This window comes from Panthera uncia, chromosome B4, assembly GCF_023721935.1.
Source record: "Panthera uncia isolate 11264 chromosome B4, Puncia_PCG_1.0, whole genome shotgun sequence".
Classification (NCBI taxonomy): domain Eukaryota; kingdom Metazoa; phylum Chordata; class Mammalia; order Carnivora; family Felidae; genus Panthera; species Panthera uncia.
In genome coordinates this window covers 24,717,645-24,731,728 of record NC_064809.1, presented here as the reverse complement: position 1 = coordinate 24,731,728, position 14,084 = coordinate 24,717,645, and the positions used below count along the sequence as shown (strand labels likewise).

At 36.5% G+C, this 14,084-nt stretch overlaps 1 protein-coding gene across 1 annotated transcript in view; it reads left to right on the top strand.

The window, feature by feature from the left end:
• Window positions 1-14,084, top strand: part of MKX (mohawk homeobox) — a 65,108-nt gene that overhangs the window by 8,003 nt on the left and 43,021 nt on the right. The window contains exons 3-4 of the mRNA XM_049626953.1: window positions 2,787-2,940; window positions 3,369-3,704. Of these exons, the coding sequence (XP_049482910.1) occupies window positions 2,787-2,940; window positions 3,369-3,704 (490 nt within the window). The remainder of the gene's footprint in view (window positions 1-2,786; window positions 2,941-3,368; window positions 3,705-14,084) is intronic.

The following is a 14,084-nucleotide window of genomic DNA, read 5'->3' as shown; positions in this document are numbered from 1 at the left end:
GCATTTTAATAAAAATATGGAGACTTGCATGAGAATTGTATTTTATACTATACTATGTGATGGTTGTACTAAGATTTAAGGTTAGTTAAGATTTAAAGTTAGTCTGAATTATATGATGTTTAGTAAAGAAAGTAATCAAGTTTTGGTGCTGGATTCCAATAAATATAAGCTACATAGGCGTAGGAGAAGTTGCGGTTTGTCCTCTGCATGTCAAGGGGGCAGAGAAGGACATAAACACACATGTCTGATTGCCTGAAAGGGTGGTGGTCAAGGGCAGAAGATAGGTTAGTACCGACTATAAACGGAATGAATTAACACTTCTGTAGGAGAGTGTAGACTATATTCACAGATCTTAGTTTTTAGGGTTGGCCAGGATGTTAGGAACCATCTAATGCATTTTATACATGAAGGGTTTGAAGTTCAGAAAAGTTGAGTGACTTCCCAAATCCACACATGTATTTGGCAAATTCAAAACAGGAAACCAGGTCTCTTTCCATTTACACCACAGTTATAGGATAACAGGACACTAATGAGGATTTGAAGAAGGTAAGCATTTAAATCATAATGGCACATCAACACTTGAATTTGATGGTGGTGGTGAAGATTCATTCAAGTTCATAGAATGGAAGATATGGAAGTTCAGGAAAATAATGTTCTAAAATTCCCAGTTATTACTAATAAGGACATGGGTGAATACATCGGCCATGATGTGCACCAGGCATTTCGTGCTTCCATAGTGAATGTTCACCCATATATCACAGTTAATATGTAGTTCTCTGCTAATCCTTCCATGTGTGCAGGGGACGAAATTTATCTTAACAGTAAACATTCCTAGCACTGACCACCATGGCTAGAGCACAAGAGCTACTCAATATATATTTGTTGAATGAATAGTCCCAGAAGTTGTCTGTCTATAGAGGTTGGAGAAGACTGAGAATTTGAAGCCAGATGAAATCATAGTTATAATAGCACAACTTAATAGGAAAGAGGGGTTGATAAAGACTAAGACTTCTGAAAAGCCACGTGAGTTATCACATCAATGCACATAAATTTAAGAGGACAGTTGTTACTTAAAACACAAAGAAAGTAATTAATATTGAATGTATATATTATATATGATATGTTTTGTATACATGTGTGCATGTATGTGTATGTGTGTGTAAATTGGGGAAAGCTACTATGCTTTAAAAACCCCTGGAGATAAAGAGGAAAAAGTCGTGTTTTTGTTTTTTAAAAAAGGAGGATTCACTATAGGCTCATTCAATAATTAGGTCTTCGGCAATGTGTAGAACTGTATATTTATATTATAAATCTAAAAAAATAAAAAAGAAACTTCCGATGCAAGCATTGCCACACAAACTATTATAGTAATGTGGACTCATGTTCTAGAATAAATTGGCAGAAAGATGTAATTCTCTTTCCACATTTCATTCTTTTAAAAGCCGATATTGGCCTTTCTGGTTATTTACTTATATATCTTTTCCCTGATGATACCCTGATATTTTGAAGGAAATCTCAAGTACCATCTTAACCTCTGGAAATCCAACAGCATCTTTTACAAACATGGAAACACCTTTCCTTTGTTTTACAGTGTTTGTTTCTTTGTCTTCACCTATTTGCTTCAGAAGCACTTGACTTTCAACTTAAAGCTGGGTGTTAGTTGGCATTTTTTCTTCCTCTACTTGTCTGATTGCTCTGTTTGATTGTTTTCCTAGCTCCTCTTTTATATTCCTGCCCTTGGATCTCTAGAGGCGTCCAGGGTTTGGTCTTCAACCACCTTTCTGCCTACTCAAAACTGCCTGCTGTCGCTTCTGTGCATTTGACCCGTGTCTGATCTTCCTCTCCCTTAAGTCTCAGATATCAATTTTGTTTTCTTCCTGCCCATCTCACCAGTATGCTTTTCTAGTACCTCAAACTAATCATTCCCCAAACCAAGCACATCATTTCATCCTTAAACAGTTCTACTTTCTTTCTCAAAATGGCACTGTCCTTCTCTTGATTACACAGGCATGACTCAAGGTCATCTTTAACTTTTCTGTCTTCCTTACCCACCACAATATCTCTGGAATTTGACTTATATTTGTTCCCATGTCCTCTTTATTGGGAACACACTTCCCTATCCATTATACATGATATATTCCTTCAACTCTTCACTTAATTCCTCATGATGTCTTGAGTCATATATGAAAGTAACTCCTCCTTCCTTTGGATTCCTGTATCATTATATTTCAATGTCTTTTAAGCCATTCATCACATTCTTTCCTATATTAAAGTTATTTAGGGGCACCTGGGTGGCTTAGTTGGTTGAGCGGCTGACTTCAGTTCAGGACATGATCTCACAGCTCATGAGTTCGAGCCATGCATTGGGCTCTGTGTTGACAACTCAGAGCCTGGAACCTGCTTCCGATTCTGTGTCTCCCACTCTCTCTGCCCCTCCTCTGCTCATGCTCTGTCTCTCTCTCTTTCTCAAAAATAAATAAACATCAAAAAAAACTTTTCAAGTTATCCCTCTTACTATACTGAACATTTGATTGCAAGGCCTGTTTTTTGGTTTTTGTTGTTGTTGTTGTTTGTTTATTCCCAGAATACAGTATGCACTCAGTCTCTGTAGTAAGTGCTCAGCATGTTTGTTGAATGAATGAATGGAATGAATGTCTAATACTATTACATTCAGAGAATACTTAATGATCAGATATACTGAGAAAGGCTTTGGTCCTTTGTGGGAAAGTAATTATGTGATGGGTCGTATTTTATGTTTTGTTAATTGAAAAATAAAACTTTTTTAGGTGTCAAATTGGTTTGCTAATGCAAGACGTCGGCTTAAGAATACTGTTCGACAGCCAGATTTAAGCTGGGCTTTAAGAATAAAGTTGTACAACAAATACGTTCAAGGAAATGCTGAGCGGCTTAGTGTAAGCAGCGATGATTCGTGTTCCGAAGGTTTGTTAATACTTTTATTTTGCTTTGCCTCCATTACCAGGAAGTTCACCCCAATTGCTCTTTTTAAGGTTGACTCCACAAAACATAATGGTGCCATAATGGTTCTTTTTTATTGCATGAAGTAACTTCACTTTTACAATACTATAAATGACCAACAGAATTATGGCTGCTTCCTCTTGTTTATAGATTTATCGTGTATCAGAATAACATTTTCTCTGAAATTCATTAAAATTAAAATACCATAGGGAGAGATTACATAGATTCCTGCTTCCTGTGCCTAAAAATTAATCTTGAATATCAATGACAATTTTATACACTTTAAATAAATATTCTTTCTTTATGTATATATTCAGTGATTAACTGTAACAGTTGGGTGGCTGGGAGAAAAGTATATGTAAGTATTACCTAGTGATATTTTTCTCCCTTAGACGGAGAAAATCCTCCAAGAAACCACATAAATGAAGGGGGCTATAATAATCCAGTTCACCATCCTGTGATTAAAAGTGAGAGCTCAGTCATAAAAGCTGGAGTGAGGCCAGAGTCACGGGCCAGTGAGGACTACGTATCACCCCCAAAATACAAGAGCAGCTTATTGAATCGTTACCTTAACGACTCTTTGAGACACGTCATGGCCACAAATGCTGCCATGATGGGAAAGACAAGGCAAAGAAACCATTCGGGATCTTTTAGCTCCAACGAATTTGAGGAAGAATTGGTGTCTCCTTCATCATCGGAAACCGAAGGCAACTTTGTCTATCGTACAGGTAAGTCCGTGCTTTTCATGACACCTTGTTTAAAACAGCACTAAAACTGCAGCAAGGGGTTTATTTCATCAGGTATAAAGGCATAATTTTTATTGCTTTTGCACAAGATTATTCACATATATATAGCCCATAATTTAATTTGAAAGCTTTGTTTTGTTTCTAATTACCAGATGTGCTTCTTAGTGGATAATGGTCTACTGGGGATTTTCACTCTTAATGATGAATATGAGAATTTTCATTCTTCATAGTAATTTTCAATCTCAATGGTACACATTCTTGGAGGAGGAATGCCCTGAATTATAACCAGCCATGCAAATACTTTGTATTTCATCTTTTCTCTTAAGATGATTGCTAATAGTGATGGAAAATGAACACAAATTAGCATGGGTGCCAAGACTCTTGTGAAGGAAAAGTGTAGGTTTGGCTTAAATTGCTTTGGAAATTTTACTTTTATTCCTGGAAAGCACAAGTAGAGCTGATAAATAGCTTTGAAATTTTTACTTTTATTCCAAAAATGATTGATTTCTGCCTGTCCAGATCTTTCTGGTGGAGTAGTGAGTTTGGTAAAAATTTCTGTCTTGACTTCAGTTTCCAGAGAGTTTTGCTCGTAAAGAGTGTTTGAGCAACTTGCTTCAGACCAAAGGATATGTGTGACCTACATCTGGTATAGATAAGAGTCCAGGTCCTGGAAATGCCTTCAAATGAGACTTAGAAATGTTAGAGCTGGAAGTAACCTCAGGAAGCATCTAGTCCAGCCATGTTAGATCATTAATAAGAAAACCCAGACCAGAAACACATAGCTAATTACTCTTCTCCAGATCAGTAACACAGCTGAGCCTGAATAAGAGGTAGGAAAACATAACTACTACCAGACCCTGATGACTGTTGTTATTATTATATCTACTACCTCCAATGATTTATTGAGTAGTTATGACATGCTAGGCCCTCTGCTAAATATTGCACAAACTTTGCTGCAGGTGACCCTTGTAAAGACCTTGATATGTGAATAGTAGGGCTTTATAAAGGAATTTAAATTTGGTCTATTTAATATACCTTTCAGATTATTTAACCAGAGGTCTTCTTTTCAAGTAAGATATGTTATCTGTAAGGATTCAGAGGAAATCTCAACACATTTTTTTTTTACTTAAAATTTTTTTAATGTTTTTTTTATTTTTTGAGGGAGAAGGAAAGTATGAGTGGGGGAGGGGCAGAGAGAGAGGGAGATACAGAATCTGAAGCAGGCTCCAGGCTCCAAGCTGTCAGCACAGAGCCTGATGTGAGGCTTGAACCCATGAATCATGAGATCATGACCCGAGCCAAAGTCGAACATTCAACTGATTGAGCCACCCAGGCGCCCCCTCAACACATTTTTAAAGACTTAAATTAGCCACATTGTTTGTTTGCAGTTCCAGGGCCAACAGTGAGAACAACTCTAAATGCTCTGAGATATAAAATGAGTCTTGTAAATAATGATTGGGTCTAGGAAGAAGTAAAAGATGCAATAAAAGACTATTTCGCTAATAATTTTAAAAATTTAAAACTATGTATATCTAGTGTGAGCAGAGCGGACAGAACTTGGAGATGATTTAAAGCTTTGTTGAATTTTATTTGAAGAGATAAGAAAGGATAGGAAATCAAGTCATTCAAGTACAGAAAAATGAATAAAAATAAAACAAAAAAAAAAGTTAGAATGGAAAGCTGAAAACTAGATAAATTAAGACTTCACTCTGAAAGAAATACTAAAAGAAAAAAGCAAAAATTGGTATGGAATAAAATTGGAAGTGAAAAAAGAGCTATAGCAGTCAATATATAGTTATTAAAAATACTTTTAAATTATGGTGTATTATGCACAGTTGTTTGACAGTATACCATATGCAAATGTGTAGATGAATTGGTATTATCCACACAAATTAAATTATAAAATTATAATGAGAAAAGTTATAAATGACCACTGATGCAGGAAAAATCAAGGTTTTTAGTAAAACTCCATTTCCAAAACATTTGATGTCATGAATTTGATATTCAGTGGATTTTTCCCCAAACTTTGAAGAAGTAATTAATTCTCATGCTTTCTGCATTTTTCTCAAGCATGTAAAAATATGAGAAGTATGTCAGTTTTTAAAAATGTAAATGTTATCCTAATCCAAAGCCAGATTAAAATAGCATAAAAATCAACCTTTTTATTTATGATACTGATACTGACTATAAAGCAACATGAGGAATATTGATAACATAAGGTTAAGTGAAAAACAATTTAAAATTGTGGAAACATTGAATGCAATTGTGACATTACAAATATGTATGGACAAAAACAAGGAAGATTTTTTGGAAACAATGAAAATTTTGATTAGATGGAATAATTGAAGGTCTATTACTTTTGTAAATTTCTTACACATTTCTTTATGTTGCCCAGTAAAAACAAATTTGAAATTTACCCAGTGTGATGTGTCTTATGAAAATGCGTAAGGTTCCAACTTCGTCTCAGGTCATGATCTCACAGTTTGTGAGTTAGAGCCCCTCATAGGGCTCTGGGCTGATAGCTCGGAGCCTGGAGCCTGCTTTAGATTCTGTCTCTCAATCTCTCTGCCCCTCCCCTGCTTGTTCTCTCTCTCTCTCTCTCTCTCTCTCTCAAAAATAAATATTAAAACAATTATTTAAAAAAAGAAAATGCATGCTCTTTTCAAAGAAAATAAAATAGAAAACCAAAGTGATTAGCATGCCTGTATAGTTGATGCTTCTCAAAGTGAAATATCTTGGCCATTTATTTTTATTAAAGTCTTCAATGGCCTATTCATTTGCCAAGTTCTATTTTTAAATAAAAACCTATTTTTTAGTTTTGCAAGCAATGAGAAAGCAGCCTAGACACGTAAACTTCTGGTTTTCCATGCATGTGTATAAACTTTTGAAAGAACAGAATACATTGTTTGGTTTTGTGGATAGAGAATTGAGAAGGACTGGTGGTCTAAGACTGGTCTGCTAAATCTCAGCCCGAAACAATAAATGCCTGTCTTCTGGGGGAAGCGAATGACAACGTTGCTGCAATTGTATCTGGCTGATGCCACTCATGCATAAATAGAACAGGGGATTTCAATAAATACTTTCTGAGCAACTACTATGGTTTTCGCTGGCATACAGGCTTATTCTGAATTCCTTCAATTCCTTCTGGTTATATCTTTCTTTCTTCACCTAAACAGAAACCCTCTAAATCTGCTATTAAACACCACTCCCCTCCCCCACCCCAGTTTTACAGGAGTGCAAAGATTTCAACTTTCAAATTGTTTTTCAAGAATAGATCACCTTTAAACACAATTTCTTAGTTTATCTATGCTAAAAAATTTTATTCGTTTTTCCACACATTTTTGCTATCTTATGATGCATTTCATTAATGATATGGAACCAAAAGGCGAAATGAAAGAGTTGGTATGTGGAAGGATAATGCATCGCTGAATTTTATTTCACTTGTTGTTGTTAAATTCTAGGAGAGTTAAGCCCACTAGATTATAAAGTAATCCTAATTGAAACATGTAGGTGAATAGAACTCTTTTCTAAGTTAGTATGAATTAATCAGATTAGCTTTCTCTCCACCTGACTGACAACATCAACGTAGATACAAACATGTTTCTGTTGATTTTATGTAGACATTAAATATTTCTCTGTAATCTTAAGTCTCCCCGTCGTGTAGAAAAAGAAAGATTTTTATTTTCATGGGGTGTAATAGGCTTTCAACACATATTGGCTAAAAAAACATTTCTGAGGGCGGAAATTATACCGTTAGAATTGATTAGAATTATTAAGGCTATTGCTTCTAAAAAAAAATACTACTCAAGAAGATTTAGTTACTCAGTGTTGTCTGTTGAATTAAGTTGTCTGCATTAAAATTATAATACTTATCATCATGTCAGGTTAATGGATGACAATTTTCAGGTATTTGATGGAGTGAATTCCCATTACAAACTGACCTCAAGGCCCCTAACCCTTCGATGGGTCTGCCCTCTGAGGTGTCTTTAATATCCACCTCCACTCCTATTGAATCAGTACTGATATTCTCCAGATGCGACCATCCGTGAAGGAGCCATCTGCCATCTGTCCCACCTACAGAGTAAGTTCTCATTGGAGCCTTTCCTGACTTGTGTTCGAGTCTGATTTACCCTTAAAAGACTATTACATTTCCTTCTTTGCTGAAGGAGAGCAGGGAGGTTTCTAAGAAGTGTACTGACGAGGGGAAAATCAGGCAAGTCTTGAAATAAAATGTGTGGACTTCCCCACACTTCTTTTGCTCGGCTTGAGGACAAGTCCCTGTTATGTTCTTTCTTTTTGCAGCTCACAATTTATAAATGGCTAGTACATTCGAATGGTTATTCTCTGAGCCCCACTGCTCTGCAAGTATATAATTCATAAATTTAACCAGCTCCCACAGGCTGAATGCTTAAACTTCATCTTGTTAAACTGTCTAAAATCCCTCTTAATTAGACACATCTGGTGCAGCAAAAACATATAGGAACATAGAACTCTTTTCTATGTTAGTGTGAATTAACCAGATTAGCTTCCCTTCCACTTGACTGAGGTGAATATCCCTGAAGAAATGGAGATTTCTGATTGAGAGAAAAAAGAAGTCACTTATTTGGTGCATGGAATTCTCTGGAAGACAGAGTCCCTTTGGATGGCCTGCCACAGTTGGAACAAAAAGAACCAGGGATTTTGGTCACTAAGGAAAGAAGTAGGAGGTAGAAAGTGTGAATGGATGCCAGAGGCTAAATGCCATTTCCAAACATTTTTTTTTCTCAGCTAATGATGCGCACCAAGAGGAGAAATGTTCCTTTTTCTCTCTCTCTTCCTGCATATGCATGTACTTCAGAATTGAAGCTGGCATTATCAGTAGTATAACGCAGGTATGAGTTCAGAAAACCATCGGATTAGCCTGGATTTAACCTTAATTTATGTATAGCATGGCTTCTTTGGAGTTGTTCTCTCTTCAGTTCTAAACAGCCGACTTCACAGGTACATTTCCGAGATACAGTCCACTCATATAAGAGGTGCTCTTTCATGCATTCATTCCACACACAAAAATGTTCCTTAAGAGCCACTCTACACAGGCCCTGTTCTAGGCTCACCGAAGCCCTGTGTTTTGTGCTAGGCTGCTCATCCAAGAAACCCTCGTTAAAAGAAGCAGAAGAAAGATTTAAAGAGCTGTCTTGGCAGATCTTTTTGAGCAGTGAATACTCACTCCTAATTTATAGGTTTCATCAATTTTGGGTTTTGTGTCTGTGAGTAGCTTAAAGAAAGCATCGTAGTAGTCAAGAGAAGGCTTTGTCAGGAACCGAGTGTTAAGATGGTATGTGTCTCTGTGTTCATGCTAGTTTCTCTGTGGGATTTTGTTGAACAGTAAGTCTGCTTTGGATACTTTTATCCTGTTTCGTTTCCCTTTTTGTGCCTGTCACGTCCTTGTTTTTGGTGAAAGAACTAAGCTTTGCCCTTTTGGATTATTCCAGACGTTCTTTCCTGGCATGCAAATGACTGCTGATGTACTCCAGCAGAGAATAAAAAACCCTCTATCACCATCCCAGTTAGTGACATTTAAAGGATACTTGAAAGGTTATCCAATTTCTTGTCTTGTATCCTTACTACAATAATACCTCACCTATCTGACACCATCTGGGAATGAGGTATTCCACGTAAGTGAAATTTCCAGATAGAAACTTAAGTACCGGTTTTAAAAATACAGAATTTTCTGCTCTCCTAAGCTTATAATATTAAACACAGCATGTGAAGTGTGCTTCAATATCCTCTCTCCTCTAAACTACCTCCTCCTATTGCTTTTTATATGATATTCCATCCTTTTAAATCAGTAATGTTGGGTTAACCACAGTTCCAAACTTGCCCCTAACAGCTTTGAATAAAGAATGATCTCTTTTTGATAGCCTGTTGAAAAGAATTCTTCCTAATTACTCACTCCAAAGCAGTGATGGTTTAAGTGAGATCTACAGAAGTGATTTTTCGGTAGGCGTAGGGTTACTATAGAAATATCAAAACTTAAGCATGATATTCAGAACACCATAGATTTTTAAGTATATGTCAGTGATGATGGCAAAACATTCATATGGAATATTTTTAAAGTAGCTTGATTTTTTAAATTAAATGTTCATTATCGATTCACTAGCAAAATTGAAATGAAATTGCACAAGTGTTCCATCTCCTGTTTGAAACTGAAAGATTAATGGCAAACAAAAATAGAAAAAGAGAACAAATACTGGCATGAGCAGTTTGCTGGCTCCTTAAGGGGTAGCTTTTCATTTGCTTTGTTACTTGGTGTCATGTGAGAGGCTGGAAAAACCTAAGTGTAAATACTGAGACCTACAGCCCCAGAAAACAACATGGCTTACAAACAAATTGAAAGTATATGGCAGGTTAGTTTAGAAAAATTTTAAGGACTGTTTTTGATCCCAATGTTTTCTACCCTTTTACATTGTGTTTCTTCCATGTGTTACCTAAGAATGATAGCAACAGTGATATCACATTTGTGTGAACGTTAGAAACACTGTTTTTTCTGAAATGTAGCGACATTGTCTCTTCTTTTGTGCTGATACTCACTGCCTTATGTGTATTAAAAGCTCTTTGAGGCCCTAAAGTGGCGTTTTATTCATTTTATAGTCCCCTTAGCACTTAGTACAGCGTCTTTCACAGATTTGCCCATAACCGTTACTTAAACGAGTTAGTGTTTTAATGATGTGGTCTTTTTTGCTTCTTAAACCATGAAAGACATTTTAATGTGCACATATATATGTTGATCTGTATCTGTGAACATGACAAAAGAAAGAAAATGATCTTGAATACGTTTGAATGGCTTTAAAAAAAAAAAGACAAATGTGAAAAATTTAAAACCAGAGGAAAATAGTAAAAAAAAAAAAAATGTAGCTGGAAACTCTGAGGTGTTGAAGGGATTCAAAATAATAACTGAGAAACTATAAAATGAAACTAAACCAATTTTCAAGTAAAAAAAAAGTGACTTTCAGGAAAATGAAAGGATGATAAATGGAAAAGTTTAGCTAGTTTTAAAAAACCCACCAAAGAATTAAAAATATAGCAAATAGACAAACAAAAATAAATATTTGTTGTCTGTCTCTGTCTAGCACAAAACCATGTAAGATCTGAGAAAGAAAGCACAGATTCAGATACACTGATTTAAACTCTTGTGCCACATTTGCTCTCAGGATTGACATGACAGCTTGGACTTTTTTTTTTAAGAGTGACTGTTTTTAATCCTGTAATACAACTGGAGAGAGTCTATGCAGAAATTTTACATTTTCTCTTTCCTCCGCCTATCAGAGTAAACATCCCATACATTTTGCATATTTTCCTGTTAAAAACAAGTTTACCAACCTGAAATTTTGATTCTCTAACTTGGCATTACATTTCTACCGGAACTGAGTCCATTGTAATTGATTGTATGATGTTGCCTGCATTTCAGACGTGCTGGAGTGGTCAGTCACATCCTGGTGCTGTTTCATAGACGTGCTTGTCCATGTCACTATATTTAAGCCTGTGTCAGTATTTCCATTCAGAGACTTTTTTCATTCCCTAGGGCTTCTAAATAAGTCATAAAAATTCAAGCCCAACTCAAAGCTGGCATAAAAGGGCCTTTTTTTCTTCTCTTATGTATAAGGAACAGAAGTGTGTAACTCCCACTAATTCTAAATTTGGTTAGGTTTGTAAACTCTTTACACACTGAAGAGGTCAAATAAGATCCATTGACACCTCTCCAGTCTGAGACTAAATGGGATGTCAAAAAGTTTTTACTGTCTGTGAAAATAACAAGACATTCTATTTAATGAATATGGAAGTGGTTTCTTTTCTTTCTTTCTTTTTTGGTTAGCTGTAGTTAGTTTTTCCCTTCTGCCTCCCTACTTTGTTTCTAAAATTAAACAGGTATTTTTCTATGTCAAAATGTGTCTTGTTGATGTAACAGAATTTTTACTCAGAATAAATATGTGTTTTCTTCCAGGCCAAAATTTTGGTACTTTTAAATTTTGGAAGCTTCTGCTCTTGTTTTCTGTTAGAAATTATATCATTTATAATTATGAGTTTGGGGGAAGCAAAAAAGTAACAACTTTGTTCCCTCACAAATGAGATAGTTCTTTTACAAAATTTGAATTTTCTCTTCGTTTTCAGTTTAGATGCAAGACAGCATGTTTAATGCATAATGCCTCTTTTCTCCCTTTCTTCTTTAACAACTTTGTTACCCAATTTCTCTCATATTCATTGTACTGAAGAAATAGTCAACGATTTTTATAAACCCAACAGCGAACTTGAAAGGATCCTCTAGTTCAATTCTTGAATTTGCAGATTTGGAAATTGCTATAGACTCTATACTAAGCATTGAAATTGTTCGTTTTTTTGGATATGAGTTGCTTGATTGCTTGGAGATATGATCCAGACCCTTGGTACAATTAGTCTGATTGCTTTGGGCAATTTCAGCTACTTAATTGACATTTACTTTTATTTATTTATTTATTTATTTATTTATTTATTTAAACGTTTCTTCACCCTTGAGAGACAGAGAGAGACAGAACACGAGTGGGGGAGGGGCAGAGACAGGGAGACACAGAATCTGAAGCAGGCTCCAGGCTCTGAGCAGTTAGCACAGAGCCTGATGCGGGGCTTGAACTCAAGAACCATGAGATCTTTTACTTTTACTTTTAAATAAAAGTAAATCCTTAAGCATTAGTGTTGAAGTTTCGAGAACTTAGGCTAGCTGTGTGTGCATTTAAAATTCTTTTCTCTATTGTTAACGGCTGCAGTAAAAAGGTCTTTACACACGTTTTTAGACTACAGGTTGTAATAGACATCATTACCTAGGGATCCTCCTTTGCTTACTAAGGGAAATATGAATGATTTGCAGAAAATGCCTAAAAGCTAATACTGCTAGTGTGCATCTCTCTCTGCACATACGTATGGTCATAGTGGTAATAACTGAATTGGATGTAGTTAGGAAGACAAAGCGGCTTTTGAAAATGACCAGTGATATCTTCCCTCTCCCTTTGGTGCACACTGGAGGCGTTGAGTCCTTCCTTCCCTGGTAGTGGTCAGAAAAAAGCTCGGGTGATAACAACAACCCAATGGAACGTGGTTTGGGGAAGATAGATTAGTGTCAGGTTTGAGCAACAACATCAGTCATCCACTTCCAATGATGTTAGGTCCTCCCAGTCAGAGAAGGAGCCATGAACTGTTTTTCTCAGGCAAGTAAGACACTGGTGCAAGATGCACTGAGGTACTGCAGAGTCTGATTCACCTTTAGCATTTCTTCAGGTCAGACACATCCAGATGTACCTAGAAGAGGTAAAACTGAAGTTTAGACTTCGCCGTGTCACAGATTCGGGCAGCCCCTTGGTGATGGCATGTGAGGATGCTCTCAAGTGCGTGTTGTGTCTCCCACAATCCCTGAACTACAGATAGGGTTAAAAACAGCCTCTTGCCCACTTACTTCAGTGCTTTGGAGTCTCTTTGATACAGTGACCAAGATGGATATCTCTGACAGAAAGAATGTGTTCCCTTTGTGATGCCATTACACACACACACACACACACACACACACAGAGTACGCAAAAAACGTTTTACCTTTGATCAAGCGATAAAGAGAGCAAAACACTTTAAACGGTGACTTTGAGAGGAATATTTGGGTGATATAACATTAAACTGGAAAACAGCACAAATGAAAACGAAAACTTTGCAAGTGCTGAAAGGTGATCAGAGACATTCATGAAATGGGATGTCCAAGAAACAGTTTGCTCTTTAAATTTTTACATAGTTGCTCATGTATTTAAAATTTAGAACTGATAGTCCCTTTGACTGAGCCAGACTCAGGTTATGGTGGACAAAGCTCTCAGTATGGCAGAGACATTTCAAGTAAGAATGCCCCATTCTTCCAAAACTGTCATTATGACACTAAAATGTACCCTTTTGCTAAGGGCCAGAATTCAGAGTCTCTCCTTCCAGTTTCTACACTGATTTAGACAACAGATGCATAAAAGGCAACGTGGTATTCAGGATCATTTGTCACATGGCTTTGGGGCAAGAGGATGGCTATCTGGCAGGAGGGAGAATTCCTTAAATGTTACTGGGTCTTACATTTCTAAATGTAAAATCCCTGGCCAGAAGCTGCTTGGTGCCACGTGCCTTTGGTGTGATGTCTTAGCCTAACTCCAAGCAAGATGGTTGCAATATTGTGGCTACTTGAGAACCCACATAGCCTTCTCTAGTTTGCAACTGAGGTAGAGAGCCATTGTTTTGCATTTTCTTTTATCCTTGTCTTGACTGCATTTTTTGTCTTGGTGTTTGTTCTCTCTCTCTCTCTCTCTCTCTCTCTCTCTCTCTCTCTCTCTCTCT